Consider the following 17670-nt stretch of genomic DNA (forward strand, 5'->3'; position numbering starts at 1 on the left):
AACTGTATGCACATCCGCAGTGCTTAAACAATGCCAAACAGCCTTCAACTTCGAATATTGCCACCAGCATATTTCAGCACTTTAATAAAGCAAAGCGATGCACCCTCAAACTAACATCACATGATCGAACAACAGTCCCCAATGGACAGGTAGTGCCGACCATTCAAAACTAGATACAAAGCACAAACACACAGCATGAATCTACAAGAGGCTATTTACTTGCCACATGCTGTGGGGGCCGCAATTCCAATTTTGCCAACAGGCCCATGCAATCCTTTGCCATCACCTGGTGCTCATTTTTTATAACTATTTTTGTTGTTGTTGAAATGTAGTGGATACTTGAAAGCAAACCACAATTGCTCAGAGTTGGGGGTTCATACCGTATGATGCATTTCCAAAGTAACGAATTTTCAAATCGAGAAATGTACTTTTGATCCTTTATTATGAAACCAGCAAAGATGAACAATTTTGTAGTGATACAAACTAATAAAACTAAATTAACAATCTAGTGAAATAAGTGTTCTAATAACAATACAATGGACTAATTAACGATTGAATACTCTGTATAAGCGATCTTAGTGTAATAGAGAAATTGACGTAACTAGCAGTCAACAAAAAATATCATCCTAGGCTCACCCTTAGCTCTAACTATACTAAACTGAACTTAAAGACAAAACATGAATACGTAGCTATACTCATTTGCTTACCACACCTCAAACCACCTGACAAATTACCCTTGGTAAACTCGCAAAACAAAATAAAATACAGACAGAAAAAAACAGATACATGGTTCCTATAACATTTGCAGCTGGGTTGTACAGTGCAGATGTAATATGGTTTATACCATTCACTTTTAGGAATGGCTGAAACTGTTCCATCACAAACTGTGGCCCATTGTCACTGACTAAGTGTTCAGGAACACCAGACATTGTGAAGAGGCTCTCAACACATTCACTGTCTGCAAGGCTGTAGTGGAGGTTATTGGGAATACTTCTGATCACTTGGTAGCTGCATCCACTACTAGTAAGAGATTTATGCACTATCTTGATGTTTTGGAGATGTCCTTTGCCATCCTTATGAGTAACAATGATGTCATCCAGGTAACACAGAGTGCCTGGTCAGCCTTGCAGCGCCTGGTCCATAGCTTTCTGCTAGAGTGCAGGCCAGATTCTACTCCAAAAGTAAGTCTATTATAGTGATAAAGCCCTTTATGAGTGTTTATGGTGAGAAATACTTTGGACTCTTCTTCCATCTCTATTTGTAGATTGGCTTCAGCTAAGTCCACTTTATTGAAGTGTTTCCCTCCAGAAAGGTTTGCAAACATATCCTCTGTTTTGGGTAGAGGGTATAGATCTACTTTCAGTATAGGATTGATGGAGACATCACCATGGATCCTGACAGATCCATTCTACTTAGCTACTGAGACCACTGACATGCCCATGGTCTCCATTCAATCTTGGAAAGAATTCCATCAGCCTCCATGTGAGCTACTTTATCATGCATGGTATAAGGAACTGGACAGGCTTTGCAAAACTTGGGTACAGCGTTTTCATTTAACATTATTTTACCCTTGATAGGTTTGAGTTTTTCAATGCCATCCTTGAACACTGCTATGGCATCATCTAGCACCTTTCTTAATTTGTTTTCATTTGGCTTCCTTGCAGGGGATGTGGCATGCAAATGATGGATGGATCTGCAATCAAGTTGTAGTTATCTCAGCCAATCATGTCCCTACAATGCTGGCCCTCCTGTTTTGACTACTTGTTGCAGCAGTCCAGGAGAGGAGACGCATGGCAACACACATAAAAGTTGCTGGTGAACGCAGCAGGCCAGGCAGCATCTCTAGGAAGAGGTACAGTCGACATTTCGGGCCAAGACCCGTGGCACCCATGCTGGGCTGGGGGCTGACCCCTCCTGTCGGAGCTGCCCTCCAATGTTCGATCGGTGGAATAGCAAGCTGCATGTCGTATGTGTGTGGGCGTGCATACGTATGTTCGTCTGTGTAATGCTGAGAACTACTTGTTTTTGCCGAAAACACCCATGCACCATCAATTTACAGGACAAATCACAAAGGGACTTAGGCTATATATATTTTTTGCATGACTGTATGTTTACTTGCTGTCTTAATTGTGCTCTTTGTGCCTAGTGTTGTATATGACTGTTGGTACTGTGTTTTGCACCTTGGCCCCAGAGGAACACTGTTTCATTTGACTGTATTCATGGATATTCATGGATGGTTGAATGACAATTAAACTTGAACTTGAACTTAATTCATAGATGCATTCAGGATAACTTTGGATAGCAATATGTTTTGGATCCAACTGAGAATTGTGAATCTGGTAATGTATAATAAGGAGGGTTTAGTAAATGATTTGAGAATAAAAGATCCTCTGGGAAGTACTGATTACAGCATGAAACAATTTAATATTCAGCTTGAGAGTGAGACAGTCAAAGAAATAATTCATGGCTTCCAGCAAAACTATGTCGTAATGAGGAGGAATAATTCTAAGAGGGGAATTAAACAACCACAGCTTACTAGGGAAATTAAGGAGTGCCGCCCTCCCCCCCCCCCCACACACACACACACAATGCTGGAAGAACTCAGCAGGTCAGGCAACATCTACGAAAATGAGCAAACAGTCAACAAAATGAATTAAGGACCATACCAAGTTGCAGGTGAAGGCTACCTGAAGATCAGAGAAATTCAGATTTTGGCAAAGGATAACTGATAAAAACCAAGAGAAATTTAGAGGATAAAATAATGAAAAATATAAAAAGCAAAAACTGACAATTTGAGCTTCTTCCGGTATACGAAAAGGATGAGAGATCAAAGTCAATATAATTCCCTTAAAAAAGGAGGCGGGGAAATTGTTACAGCAACAAGGAAATGGCAGAAGTGTTAAACATATTTTGCATTAATCTTTAAGATAAAACATAATATAGACATCCTGATAATACTAAAACAACCATGGGAGGAATTAATTACCATCACATCTGTAGAGAATTAACATTGGGAAACTAATTTGAGGAGAAGATGGCGCGACGCAGTGTGCGCGGCCGTTCCAAATGAATATCTATTACGTGTAACTAGGGGGCCGTGCACAATCCAGATTTGATGGAGACAGCCGTGAGAAGTGCAGAGGAACATCTGGAGTAATTTCTGAAATGCCTGCTTCGCTGCTGCTGGTACTGTGAGATCGAGAATCTCTGGAGACGAAGGTCCCAAATCCTCGGCTTTGCCTATCGCCTGTTGCTGGGGCCGGGGTCGAAGAGCTCGGCAGAGATGGTGCTCGGTGCTCGGTGTCGAAGAGGTGGTCGGAGGCTCAGAGTTTTCGGACGGACTCGGAGTTGGACTGTGGTCGGATGCTTCCAGGATGCTGCGTCGGCAAGTTGGCAGTGCTGGAGGTTTACCATCTGTGTGAGATGATGGGACTTTCGAGAGACTTTGAGACTTTTACTGTGCCATGGTCTGTTCTTATCAAATTACGATATTGCTTTGCACTGTTGTAACTATATGTTATAATTATGTGTTTTTTGTTAGTTTTTAAGTCGGTTTGTCATGTGTTTTCGTGATATCATTCTGGAAAAACATTGTATCATTTCTTAATGCATGCATCACTAAATGACAATAAAAGGGGACTGTGTGTCCTCATAATCATAATGACACTGAAGGTAACTAGTCCCTTAGACCTAGAGAAATGGCAACAGAAATTATGGATGCATTGATTGCATTTTTTCAAAAATCTTTTGTTTTTGAAGTAGCAAAGGATTGGAAAATTGAGCTTACTCATAAAGAATGGGAGATAGTAGGTAGGTAACTAGGCAGGTTCACGTCAAGGCCATGATTGAAGAATTGTTAGATTCAATTATTAAGGAGGTAACAGCAAAACACATGGATAGTTATAATCTGATTAAGCAGAGTCAGCATAGATTCATGAAGGGAAAATCATGTATGACAAATTTATTAGAGTTCCTTGAGGAAGTGTCAGCCAGAAGGGAAAGATCAGGTGTAATATATATATTTAGATTTTCAAAAGGGGCTTAACAAGATACTGTGCAGAAGTGTAATTCACAGGGTATGAATTCATGGAATATATCCATATGAACGCAGGATTGGTTAACTAGCAGGAGATAGCGATTAGGAATTTCCAGGTTAGTATATTGTAACCGGAGGGGTGTTGCAGGGATCAGTGCTGGGAGTGCTGCCATTTATAACATATACTAATAACTTCAAATAAGGACACAAATGCACTATAACCAAATTTGACAATGCTACCAAAGTAGGAAGGGAAATTGTGAAAGAATGAAGACTGATTACAAAGACTAATAGGTTGGGTGAGTGGACAAAAGTCTGTCATCTTCTTCTCAGGCACTCTTTCATGTTCCATACCAGTTTTGTTGGCTCTGAAGCAGGCCCTTGAGATCAATAATAACCTGCTTTGTATATCCTGAGGTAACTAATGTGACCAATGTGAGAATTAAAGATACTCCCACACAGGGATCAGGAGGTGTTGAAGGAAGTGACTAGGTAATTGGTGAGGTGAGAGTGAGCTCCTTCTGCTGCTTATAAAAGGCTTCTAGCCGCAGTATTCCTGAAACCATTCTGAATGCTCCTACTCCACTCAGAGTGATCGTGGGCCAGAGATTTCTAGGATTCAGGGGAATATTAGATTTTCTCACAAAAGCTTTGAGCATATCATTGTTTGATTTTTCCTCTCTCTAGTTGTTTTTTTTTAAAACTTTATAGAGCTTATAATAGGTTTCAAGAATCTAAAATTCAGCATGTTACAATGTCAAACAAGAAAAAATCTGCAGATGCTGGAAATCAAAGGAATATACACAAAATGCTGGAGGAACTCAGCAAGTTTGGCAGCATCTACAGAAAAGAGTAAACAGTCGACATTTCCGACCGAGACACTTCATCAGGACTGGTGTGTGTTCCTTTAATTTCCAGCATTTGCAGATTTTTTCCTCTTCTTTGTGATGTTTACAATGTGGTAAGCAACTGAGTGTAATTAAGGTCAGACTGCTGGACTGACCAGAGGATACTGATTAATATGCTTGTTCTTCCAGTGAATTTGGAGGAAGTTTTAGAGGTACCTGTTGTAGATAATCCTAGTCTGTTGGAGGATGGGAATCACAGCTGCATCTCAGACTGTGAGTTTTGTGCCAGGTGTGGTAGCTTGATCTTTAAATACCCATTTCCTCAATTCCACATTTTCCAGCTCCAATTACGGGTCTTTGATTTAAAATGTTAACTTTTTTTTTCCCATATACGGTGCTTCCCTCGATGAGTAAGGCATTCATTCATCTCTACTTAAGATGGTGCCGAGCTGCAGTCTCCATTGAGATCATGGCTCAGACTTGGGTTTGCGTGGATGGTTTTGAGGACAGGGAGGGGAATTAGGGGTCAGGTTAGGATCTAGAGACAGTGAGGCAAGGAATTAAAGGTCAGATTACAGTTTAGGGACAAGGATTTGGACAGAGTTAGAGGTCAGGCCTCCGCTCTACGTTGTGTATTTGAAGACCAATAATGTGGACAGTTAACAAAGGACATCCAGAGTTGACGCCACTGCTCCACGCTTGAAAGGCCAGTGATGTGGACTCTGGGACGAAAGAAATCCAGAGTCCAGAAATCCGCTCTGTGCTCAAAGGCTAGTGATGTGGACATGGGACAAAGGACAGCTGGAAGTTGTCAAAGGTCAGTGATGTAGAGATAGAGATGAAGGGCATCCATGGTTGTCGTGCTGTCCCATGTTGGTGCATATCTATGTAAGTAGGACGCACAAGGATCGGTCAGGCGATGCAGTCGGAGTTCAAGCTGTGGTAGTCCCGTCATTGGCTGTCCAGAAGATTGGAGCCTGAAGGTTGATCGAAAGTCCTGAAGTTGCAGCCTAATGGTTGAAGCTTCGAGGCTGGGAGGCCTTTTCTGGAGTTGGAGGACTGTCCACGTATGTTGATGGGAGGGAGGGAAGGAAAGAGAAAACTGCTTATTTTGTTGCTGTTGTTTTGCTGCCTACGCATTCCATTTCATTCTTGTATGTTGTTCTGCCAAGCATTGTGGGCATGCTATGTTGGCACTGGAATGTATGACAATACTTGCCCCCAACACATCCTCAGAATGATGTTTGTTAACACACAAACAACACATCGCTTCACTGTACGTGATAAATCTGAATATGAATGTTTCCAACATTTTCTGGGGGCATTTTAGCATTACTTGTTATTTGATGGTCAGATTGGGCCAAAGTGTCTGTTTCTGTGCTGTATAACTAGAAGTTTTAAGGAATGAATTCCAAAACTCTGGAATCAGTCATGGCCATCAACAATGCAGCAACTCAAAATCAGGAACATGCAAGAGGAGAAAACTGTAGCTATGACAGCTTTCAGGACTGGAAGATAGTGCTGTAACTGAAGGCACTGCAGGGTGGTGGTGGTGGTGTTGGAGGGGAACAGTGTGGGATTAATGCATGGTCTTGAAAATATGAACAAGATTTTAAATAGAGGCATTGGGAGAGTAGCAGTCAGATTAGTTTAGGATACATAGGTGCTAATACTTGTGCAGGAATATTTTGGGTGAATACAAGGTTAACTGATTAAAAATTGGGAGGCTGACTTTGAAAGTGTTGGATCTGTGAAATCTGCAGGTTCGCTATATTCACTGATGCTGTAGAAGTGGAAATAAACAGCTGCATGCGAGTACCTCTATTAGGTTTCCCCTTAATCTGAACTCATGTACGCAGGGTTGCGAACTATCAACCACTTACTCTATTTATTGGTATCTGCACAATGAATAAAATCCAATTGACCAATGTCTGTAAAGAAGGACTCCTGGATGGGAGAGGTCTGGAGGGTTATGGACTGGGTGCAGGTCAATGGTACTAGCGGAATAAAGTTTCAGCACAGACTAGAAGGGCCGAATGGCCTGTTTTCTGTGCTGTGGTGTTCTATGGTTTTATGGTTCTAAGTGAGAAAATGTTTCAACTTAGATTGTGGAAGCTGTGGTCAGATGAACATTATTTTCAAATTGTATACCTGTATAATAATGATGCTCGATGTTACCATTGCTGCATTCTGGATAGTCAGCATTTCAAATGGCAAAATATCATGCTGCTGATATCCTCCTAGCACATCAATTGTAAAAGCTTGAAAATATTTCACCAGGCAATCAAATTCTGCTCAACACATAAAAGTCACTAATATTTCTTTGAAGCCTCGTAATAGCGAATTTTGTGAGATCAAATGAGGTGTTTGCGAAAAGATTATTATCTGAGATATTTGTTCTCAAACTTGAATTCATGGACCCTGGAGGTGAGTGGGAACAAATTGATCACCTAATATTCTCTTTTCTCCCAGACTGATTTTGACTTTTTGATCAAGCTTGAAATGGTACTATGCTAAATAATTGGTACTTTAGAAACATAGAAAACCTACAGCACAATACAAGCCCTTCGGCCCACAAAGCTGTGCTGAACATGTCCTTACCTTAGAAATTACCTAAGGTTACCCACAGCCCTCTATTTTTCTGAGCTCCATGTACCTTTCCAGGAGTTTCCTAAAAGACCCTATCGTATTCACCTCCACCACCGTCGCCAGCAGCCCATTCCATGCACTCACCACTCTCTGTGTAAAAAAACTTACCCCTGACATCTCCTCTGTACCTACTTCCAAGCACCTTAAAACTGTGTTGTCTCGTGCTAGCCATTTCAGACCTGGGAAAAAGCCTCTGACTATGCACATGGTCAATGCCTCTCAGCATCTTATACACTTCTATCAGGTCACCTCTCATCCTCTGTCACTCCAAGGAAGAAAGACCGTTCACTCAACCTATTCTCACAAGGCATGCTCCCCAATTGAGGCAACATCCTTGTACATCTCCTCTGCACCTTTTCTATGGTTTCCACATCCTTCCTATAGTTAGGCGACCAGAACTGAGCACAGTACTCCAAGTCAGATCTGACCAGGGTCCTATATAGCTGCAACATTACCTCCCAGCTCCTAAACTCAATCCCACAATTGATGAAAGCCAATGCACAATATGCTTTCTTAACCACAGAGTCAACCTGCGCAGCAGCTTTGAGTGTCCTATGGCTCCGACCCAAAGATCCCTCTGATCCTCCACACTGCCAAGAGTCTTACCATTAATACTATATTCTCCCATCATATTTGACCTACCAAAATGAACCACCTCACACTTACCTGGGTTGAACTCCAACTGCCACTCCTCAGCCCAGTTTTGCATCCTATCAATGTCCCGCTGTAACCTCTGATAGCCCTCCACACTATCCACAACACCCCCAACCTTTAGGTCATCAGCAAATTTACTAACCCATCCCTCCACTTCTTCATCCAGGTCATTTATAAAAATCATGAAGAGTAGGGGGTCCCAGAACAGACCCCTGAGGCACACCACTGGTGACTGACCTTCATGCAGAATATGACCCGTCTACAACCACTCTTTGCTTTCTGTGGACAAGCCAGTTCTGGATCCACAAAGCAATGTCCCCTTGGATCTCATGCCTCCTTACTTTCTCAGTAAGATTTGCATGGGTGCCTTACTGAAATCCATATACACTACATCTACTGCTCTACCCTCATCAATGTGTTTAGTCACATCCTCAAAAAAATTCAATCAGGCATGTAAGGCACGACCAGTCTTTCACAAAGCCATGCTGACTATTCCTAATCATATAATGCCTCTCCAAATGTTCATGAATCCTGCCTCTCAGGATCTCCTCCATCAACTTCCCAACCACTGAAGTAACACTCACTGCCTAAAATTTCCTGGGCTATCTCTACTCCCTTTCTTGAATAATGGAACAACATCTGCAACCCTCCAATCCTCCGGAACCTCTCCCATCCCCATTGATGATGCAAGGATCATCACCAGAGGCTCAGTAATCTCCTCCCTCGCCTCCCACAGTAGCCTAGGGTACATCTTGTCTGGTCGCGGTGACTCATCCAACTTGATGCTTTCCAAAAGCTCTTGCACATTCTCTCTCTTAGTATCTTCATGCTCAAGGTTTGCAGTCTGCTGTAAGTCATCCCTACAATCGCCAGGATCCTTTTCCGTGTGAATACTGAAGCAAAGTACTCATTAAGTACCTCTGCTATCTCCTCCAGTTCCATACACACTTTTCCACTGTTACACTTGATTGGTCCTATTCTCTCACGTCTTATCCTCTTACTGACTGATACAGAAGACTATGAAGTCTATGACATTCCTTGGATTTTTAATTTTTACTACTTTCTTTATAACCACTGTATTATTTTGTTGGCTATACAGAACAGTCCATGTTCCAAGCCTTCACTGGCAATGCTCCCTGACTCTTCTTCCACTACATTGACAAATGCATTTGGTGCTGCTTCATGCACCCATGCTGAGCCTGTCAATTTCATCAACTTTGCTTCTAACTTCTACGCTACCCTTAAATTTATTTGTTCCATCTCTGACACCTCCCTTCCCTTTCTCGATCTCTGTCTCTATCTCTGGAGACAAACTGTCAACTGACAACTTTTATGAACCTACCGATTCCCACAGTAACCTCTTCCCATCCTGTCTCCTGTAAAAATACTATTCCCTTTTCTCAGTTCCTTCTGCTCCTAGGAATAGAGTCCTTCTTGTCTCAACCTACCACCCCATGAGCCTCCAACACATTATCTTCTGCAGCTTCTGCTATCACCAAAAGGATCCTATGACCAAACACATCTTTAACACCTCCCTTCTCTCTGCTTTCCGCAGGGACAGCTCCCTCCGTGATTCCCTTCTCCATTTGTCCCTCCGCACTAATCTCCCTCCCAGCACTTATCCACTTTACTTGCAAATCTACTAGAGTCGTCTTTTGTATCCGTTGCTTCCAATGTGGCCCCCTATACATTGCTGAGACCTGTTTAAGTTGGAGGACCACTTTGTCGAGTACCTCAGCTCCATCTGTTAAAAGCAGAACTTCCCAGTGCCCAAACATTTTAATTCTCATTCCTGTTCCAACAAGTCAGTTCATGCCAAGATAAGGCCATCCTCAGGGTGGAGAAGCAACACCTTATATTCAATCTGAGAAGCCTCCAACCTGATGGCATGAATATCGATTTCTCCTTCCAGTAGAAAGATGTTCACGCTCCTCTCCACTCTTCTTCTGTCCCCCACTCCGGCCTCTTACCTCTTCTCACCTGCCTATCATCTCCCTCTGGGTCCCCTCCTCCTTCCCTTTCTCCTATGGCTCACTTCCACTCCCATCAGTTTCCCTCCTCTCCAGCTGTTTACCTATTCCATCCAGCCAGCTTCACCAATCACCTTCCAGCTATCCTCCTTCCCCTCTCCCCACATTTTCATTCTGGTATCTTCCCCCCTTCTTTCCAGTCCTGATGAAAGGTCTCATCTTGGAATGTCGACTGTTTATTCATTTCCATAAATACTGCCTGACCTGCTGAGTTCCTCCAGCATTTTGTGTGTTGCACGGTATTAGAGAATTACATTGGCAAATCAGTTAAGGAACCTGTAAGAACTGCCTAAAGGGAGCTAATCCACCAGCCCAATTTCCATTAACTCAACATAATAAAACCTACATTTTATTTTGATTGTCCCTGAATGAAACACTGCATACTGCAAATAAGAAGAAAACAAAACATCGATCCAAACTGAAACGTTCTGCAAGAAGCAAACCATACCCCTGTAAACATTACAACAGACTGACTCAGTGCCAGTTAAAATCACATCTTGTCTTTGCCCAGATGGTAGAATATTGATCTGCTGTTACTGAACCAATCAGCTCACAATGAGCAATTTGTTTTTTTCTACCGTTATGACGTAATGGAGGAATTATGAGAAGCTTTGATAATTATTTAAAATTAGTTTAAATAAAATGATATTTTGGTAGATCATTACAAAAATAAAACTGAAATTCATCACCACTATTCATGCATAGCCAAATTTTCCATTTTTACCGCAGCCTTTCTGAAAGCAGTTGGAGAAAAAAAATAGCACACTAGGACTCCAGCTGCATCATTTCTGAACCACTGGCTTAGGGGTATTTGGAAGGGCTGTCAGTTTCTCTATTCTTCTAGTTTTTTTTCCCACTCTTCATTCCTTATATACATTCTTTATTCCTTTAGTTGATACAGTTGAGAGTAAGAGCTCAGTAGCTTTGAAATTTTGAAGACTGTTTTGACCTACCTACACTAATCCCATTTGTCACCATTAGGTCCATATTTTTCTGTGCCTTAACTATTCAAATACCTGCCAAAATGTCTCTTAAAACAGTCATTGTATCCAATTCCACCACATTCCCTGGAAGAGAGTACCAGATATCAACCTGTATGAAAAATATTTCCCTCATATCCCCTTTCAATCTCCTGCTTCTCACGTATGTCCTCGCTTTTAATACCCCAACATAGAAAAAAGGTGCCAACTATCAACTGTTTTTATACCTCTCATAATTTTATATATTTCTATAAGTTATCCACCCCTCAGGATGCTCCATGCAGGGAAAACAAGCTAATTTTTTTCTAATCTCACCTTATAATAAAAGTCCTCCAATCCTGGAAATATCGAGTTGAATATTCTCCATACCTTCTCCAGTGCATTCACACCAAAACTGCACACAGTATTCTGCAAGATGTAGCTTAACCAATGTTATGTAAAGTTGCACCATGATGCACCAATTCTTATATTTTGTGCCCCCACTTCTGCCTTATTTACTAGTATTGTTATCTCTAGAACCTTCTGTTTATTAAAATTCCTCAGGGCTCCACGATCTATTCTATATTTCCAGACTTTATTTGAATTCCAAAATGCACCGTCTTGCACTAATTGGGATTAAATTTAATCTCTTAAACTTTCCAGTTGATCTACTGTATATCTAGTTGTAGTTTTATTTGCTATTCACACCACCAACTTTACTGCAGAATTATTAATTATATCTCCAACATTCACATCCATGTCATTAACATACATCACAGACAATGAACGTCCCAGCACTGAACCCTACAATATACCATTGGTCATAGATTTTCAATCAGAAAAGCAACCCTTCTGCAATACATCTACCTCCTATCACTCAGCCAATTCAGGAACCAGCGCTAGTTTGCCTCACTTCAAACCCTTTCTGTTATGTTTATAATGTCACGAAATAAAATACATTCAGTCTCTCAGTCAATAATACATTCAGTTCAGATAATATAGCACAGGAATAAATATTTTCTTACAATTATCATTGCAAGTACACTGGTGAGGAAATAGACATTGAAGACTGCTATAGCCACTACCTTAATTCTTGTTTATAAAGTGAGATAGGCAAGGAAGGAAAATGGAAAAGACCAGGATTTATTAATGAAGTTGTGTGTGGTTCTATACTGAGTATACACTTGTAATATATTAATGACATTTGTTTAATCCATTTTTCAGGGCCCTTCATTATGTCTATGCAAGTTAAATGTCACACAGTATGTAATTTATGATTCAAGGTAGAATACATTACGTGCAGCACTTAACTGCAAGACGCTGCTGCACTCGTTGTTCAAACAAAATGCCCCACCTGGGATCAAATTTATTGGGAAATATATTACCATAAATGTCAGCAAGTAAACAGAAGAAAATGTTAGAACACATGATTATAAGATAAATTTCTAGTCACACACCTGAGGGTGGACTGTAGATTTAACAAATAGTTGTTTATTACATCCTAAAATAAACATTCTTTTACCTTTACTTTTATAGATATATAAAGAAATACCATTTTAAAAGAATGATTACTTGGCATTGCTTCTTTAAATACTATCTGATTTCAGGAAACTATAAAACAGATTGCAAGAATTACCAATATAGCTTTGTTACTCGAAGAACATCTAACCGAACAAGCCATAATAATGAAAATTCCACCAAAAAAAATGATGTTTCTTTTTTAGTCCTCATCATAGGTGATATACAAACATCAACTTGACAAAAACTGGAAGAAAGAAGCTGTAATTTTTGTAAACTATTGAAGTATATTTACATTATTGAAGATACAATTGATAAATACTAGAAGATGTGACACACGTGATTTTCACGATTCAATTGTTAAATTACTGTGTATAAGATAATTTACAAAACTGAGTAAAGCAAATAACTTGTTTCTATTAACCTAATTTATTTGTGTGTAAAGATGTGCAGCACCGCCAGGTTTACCTTTATGTTCACAATGAAATCCAGGCTCGTAAATAAATAGATAGATAGACAGATAAATAAATGGGATTAATATTATTGGCATTCAGCAACTTTCATGATGGCACATGCACAATTAGAAGTGAAAACCCAGGAACTCTGATACTCTTCAAATTTATTGAATTGCATTAATGTATTTTTACTGCAGATACATAATTAACTTGATATAGAAAGTTACATCAAGTCATTCAAGCCTATGTAAATAAAATTTACTTGCCAAACAACTTAACATGCCCTGAAAGTTAACCTTACAAACATGGACTCTCAAACCTTCAAATCCTAATTAGTATGAATGATTTATGAGAAAGATTGAAACAAATTTAGTTTCTCTTTTTACCTTCATCATCTCTGTCCTAGACTTCCTTCCCCTCTCTTTGTTACTCTTTCTCTACTGATCAATGTACTTCTGCAGATTACATGTTATTGTTTGGACTCATTAACTTTTTTTCTATTTGATTGATTAAGGGAACTTAAAATACCTTTCCCAGTTCACATAAACCCCAAGGAACCTATATTATACTTCAGATGCTCTACTTTCCTGGCAATAGTTATTGGAATGTTTGTGAGCAAACGTAAAAATGAATGATCCATGTTCATAGCAAATTCAGGCCCAATATCGCAAAAGTACATGCCACTACAAAACAAAACCTAAATCTCTTTGTTCTAGTCCCATTCCATTATTTTTCTTGCACTGATATACTGACCTGGTGTTATTGTTTCTCCATTTCCATTGACAACAGGCCTTTCTTCTTCTTCTTCTTCCTCTGCTTCAGGAGGGGCAATTTCAGCTTTTTCCATGTTACTTACTGACTTGTTTCTTTTCCTTTTGCCCTCTGAACTAGGTCTGGCACCAGGCAGAATCTGATCCGTTACATTGAGTAAAAGTGGAATCGGTTCTGCTGGGGGTTTTGGTGTACCATAGTAGTTGTCTGCAAAAAGAGAACCATAAATTCTCAAATTCTTTGCATGCCTATAAAAAGTCAAACATTTTTAACATGAAATAGAATTAATTCCAATGCCTGGTGAAAATGATATCACTGAGTCTACCATTTTAACAGATAATGATTTAATCATCTGGTAGCCTCCATGTACAGTGCATAATACTTTCAAAGTTTGAGTAATTTAAATATTATTTACCACATACTGCTCAACAGAAATTTGGCGCTATCTCTTGTTAATTTTATTTGACTATGAGAAATAGTCAATGTAATTTTCTGTGCATGTTTTCTAGTTTCCAAGCCTATTTTGATAAATCAAAATAGAAATAGAATTATGAATGGAACTCTTTTCACAACATCACACTTTAAAGCACTCTACAGGCAATTGGGCTTCATTGTTACTTTTGTAATGTAGAAAACAGCAGTTGATTACTAAATGGATGGCTATGTGATATAACGACCAGATAACTGTTTTAGTGAAGTTGACTGATGTTGACCTCAATCAAAATAGTACAATAGGATATTTTACTTCTACCTGAAGGCCAAGATAGGGCCTGGATTTAACATTCCATCCAAAAGGTGACCATGAGATTTATTTGCCATGCTTTTATCGTGTTAAGATCAGAAATCTCCCTATGACTCTGTCAAGATTCTCTATCTCACAAAATGACTAAATTTCTTATTATCAGATGCAAAAGAATACTAGTGTGTTCCGTGGACAATCCCTCTTTGTTTCAGGAGCAGAAGGATTCATGACTTGATTTCCCTTCCTAAAAATGGCTTTTCTCAGAACATAGCCGTTAAAAGGATAAGCCATAATAACCAGCAATTTTCCTGCTAGCAGAGTGTGCTGTTTGAAAGTGAGTGCAGACTGTAGTGATAGGGGATAGTAAGCAGAGTTTTCTCAAGAAGCAAAGTAGAGGAGTTTGCAGGGCCAGCCTCATCATGGAAATTGAAAGATATTACCAATGGATGCTGTAAGGAAATGAGCATCCTTGTGAATATCTCCAATTTTTGGAAACCTTGTTTTACAACCCAATGTCCACTCCAGGTATAAAGACAAAGGACAAATTTGGCAGACAATTTCTTGATTTTTGTGATACAACAGCAGTAAAATGCATGGCCTCCCAAAGTGCAGGCTTTCATAGAGGACACTTCTGCCCTTACTGGCATCTCTGCCAAGTTTCTTCCTCGAATGGGGAAAAAATGTGGATGCTGAAAATCAGAAATAATAAACAAGACTGATAGAAGCAATCAGCAGGTTGAAAATCCTTTCTTAGAATTGGTGTTTGACCTGAAAAATTCAATAGCTGGCAATTTCTTCCATTTAGATATATTTTTTGTCTGCTATCTTCCTTCTGTTTATGATCTGAATCAAAATCAGAATCAGGTTTAATATCACTGGCATATGTTGTGAATTTGTTTTGCTGCAGCAGTATACTGCAATACATAATAATAAAACAGCCATAAATTCTATATATACATACATCTCAAAAAGGAACAAAAAGTGAGATAATGTATATAGTTTAATTGTCCTTTCAGAAATCTGATGGCAGAGCAGGAAAAAGCTGTTCCTGGACAGTTGAGTTTGTGTTTTCAGGCTCCTGTACTTTCTTGATCGTAGCAATGAGAAGAGGACATGTCTACTTGAGACATGTTTGGCAAAAATTATGACTTCAGGAAAATTGTGTCTCATCTTTGAATTCATATATTGCTTTAGTCAGCAGTATTATTAAAAGTTGGTTCTCACTGAGTAAGCAGCCCTTCTTCTGAGTCAGGCCATGTAAATAGAAAACTTTGCCAGAGCTGAATTGACACAGTTTCAGCTGTTTCAGTCATTCTACAAAATGAGTTTGAATGGCATTTCAACAATACTGAACTGAAGCCCGCAGATATCCAACTAAGAACTTATACTGAAGAGAAGAGAACTCCTGTGAGAATGACATTCTTAACAGTGAAATGTAACAACCAACAAGCCAGATTGAGCTTGTATGTGGTAAAAACAGGAAGACCAGCATTGTGGGATCATGTTTGGCTAGGACAACTACAACTTGATTGGAGGTCAATTCATAATTTGCATGCCACATCCTCTGCAATAAAGTCAACTGAAGGATAACTAAGAAAGGTACTGGATGATGCCACAGCAGTGTATAAGGGTGACACTGGAAAACTCAGAGATATCAAAGGTAAAATAATGTTAAATGAAAGGCCATACCCAAGCTTTACAAAGCCCATCCGGTTCCTTATACCATACGTGATAAAATAGCCAGTGAGCTGGATCATATGGAGGCTGAAGGAATTATTTCCAAGGCAGAGTGGAACCCATGGATAACACCAGTACTCCCAGTAAACAAGAAAGATGGGTCTGTCAAGATCTGCGACAATTTCAAGGTCAACATCAACCCAGTATTGAAAGTAGATCAATACCCTCTGCCCAGCATAGAGGATATCTTTGCGAACTTTTCTAGAGGGAAGCACCAACAAAGTGGACTTAGCTGAGGCTTAACTACAGATAGTGATGGAAGAAGAGTCCAAAGCATTCCTCACCATAAGCACATATAAAAGGTTTTATAGCTATGATAGGCTTATTTTTGGAGTATTATCTGCACCTGCACTCTGGTGGAAAGCTACAGACCAGGCTGCTCAGGTACTCAGTGTTACCTGGATGACATCATTGTTACTGGTGAGGATGACAAGGAACACTTCCAAGATCTCAACACAGTGCTAAAAAGATTAGAAGATAATGGGCTCAGAGCACGATGCAACAAATGTGAATTCTTTAAACTAAGCATCACTTATTGTGGTCACACCACCGACACACAAGTAATACACAAGTGTGCTGAGAAAATTCAATCAGTAATGGATAAGCCTAGGTCAAAGGACATGTCACAGTTATGGTTCTTTTTAGTACATTTAGTCAATTAGTATAACAGATTCCTGCCAAACATGGCTACTGTCCTCTACCCCTTGAACTCATTACTACAGACCACATTGTCCAGTGAAGCTTGCCTGTGATGCCTCGCCTAATTGTATTGATGCAGTCATGTCACATATTATGAGTGATGGTAGTGAATGCCTTTGCATCCCATTCCCTTCCCATTGCAGAGAAAAATTATGCACAGATTGTCAGAGCCCTTGAGTTTTGTATGGGGTGTAAAACATTACAATGAGCACCTGCATGGGAGAGAGTTTACCCTCATTACTGATCATCAACCAGTGGTGTCCATATTCACTCCACAGAAGGGCGCTTCACTAACAGCTGCAGCACAAATGCAGAGGTGTGCTTTGTTTTTTGGAGGCTATATTTACAAGATCAAATTCAAGAGAGCAACCAATTATGGAAATGCTCATGGATTGTCCCATTTATCCTTGGAAAAGGAAATTCCTGAAAAATTTAAAAGAGGGGACATTCCTCTTGATGTATTCTCCCTAATACAAATCAGAAGTCTCTGTTACACGGCAGAGATGATCCAAAAAGAAAGCAGAAAACTCTGCTCACTGTCTTAGGTCTACATGGCAACACAAAATGCCTGG

The 17670-nt window shown here is 39.9% G+C and overlaps 1 protein-coding gene across 10 annotated transcripts in view; it reads right to left on the reverse strand.

Annotated features, from left to right (window-relative positions):
* Positions 1 to 17670, reverse strand: part of magi2a (membrane associated guanylate kinase, WW and PDZ domain containing 2a) — a 586144-nt gene that overhangs the window by 185304 nt on the left and 383170 nt on the right. For all 10 annotated transcript variants that reach the window (XM_072241070.1, XM_072241069.1, XM_072241068.1 and 7 more), the window contains exon 4: positions 13903 to 14127. In XM_072241070.1, coding sequence (XP_072097171.1) covers positions 13903 to 14127 — 225 coding nt within the window. The remainder of the gene's footprint in view (positions 1 to 13902; positions 14128 to 17670) is intronic.

This window comes from Mobula birostris, chromosome 23 (assembly GCF_030028105.1).
Source record: "Mobula birostris isolate sMobBir1 chromosome 23, sMobBir1.hap1, whole genome shotgun sequence".
NCBI classification, from domain to species: Eukaryota; Metazoa; Chordata; class Chondrichthyes; order Myliobatiformes; family Myliobatidae; genus Mobula; species Mobula birostris.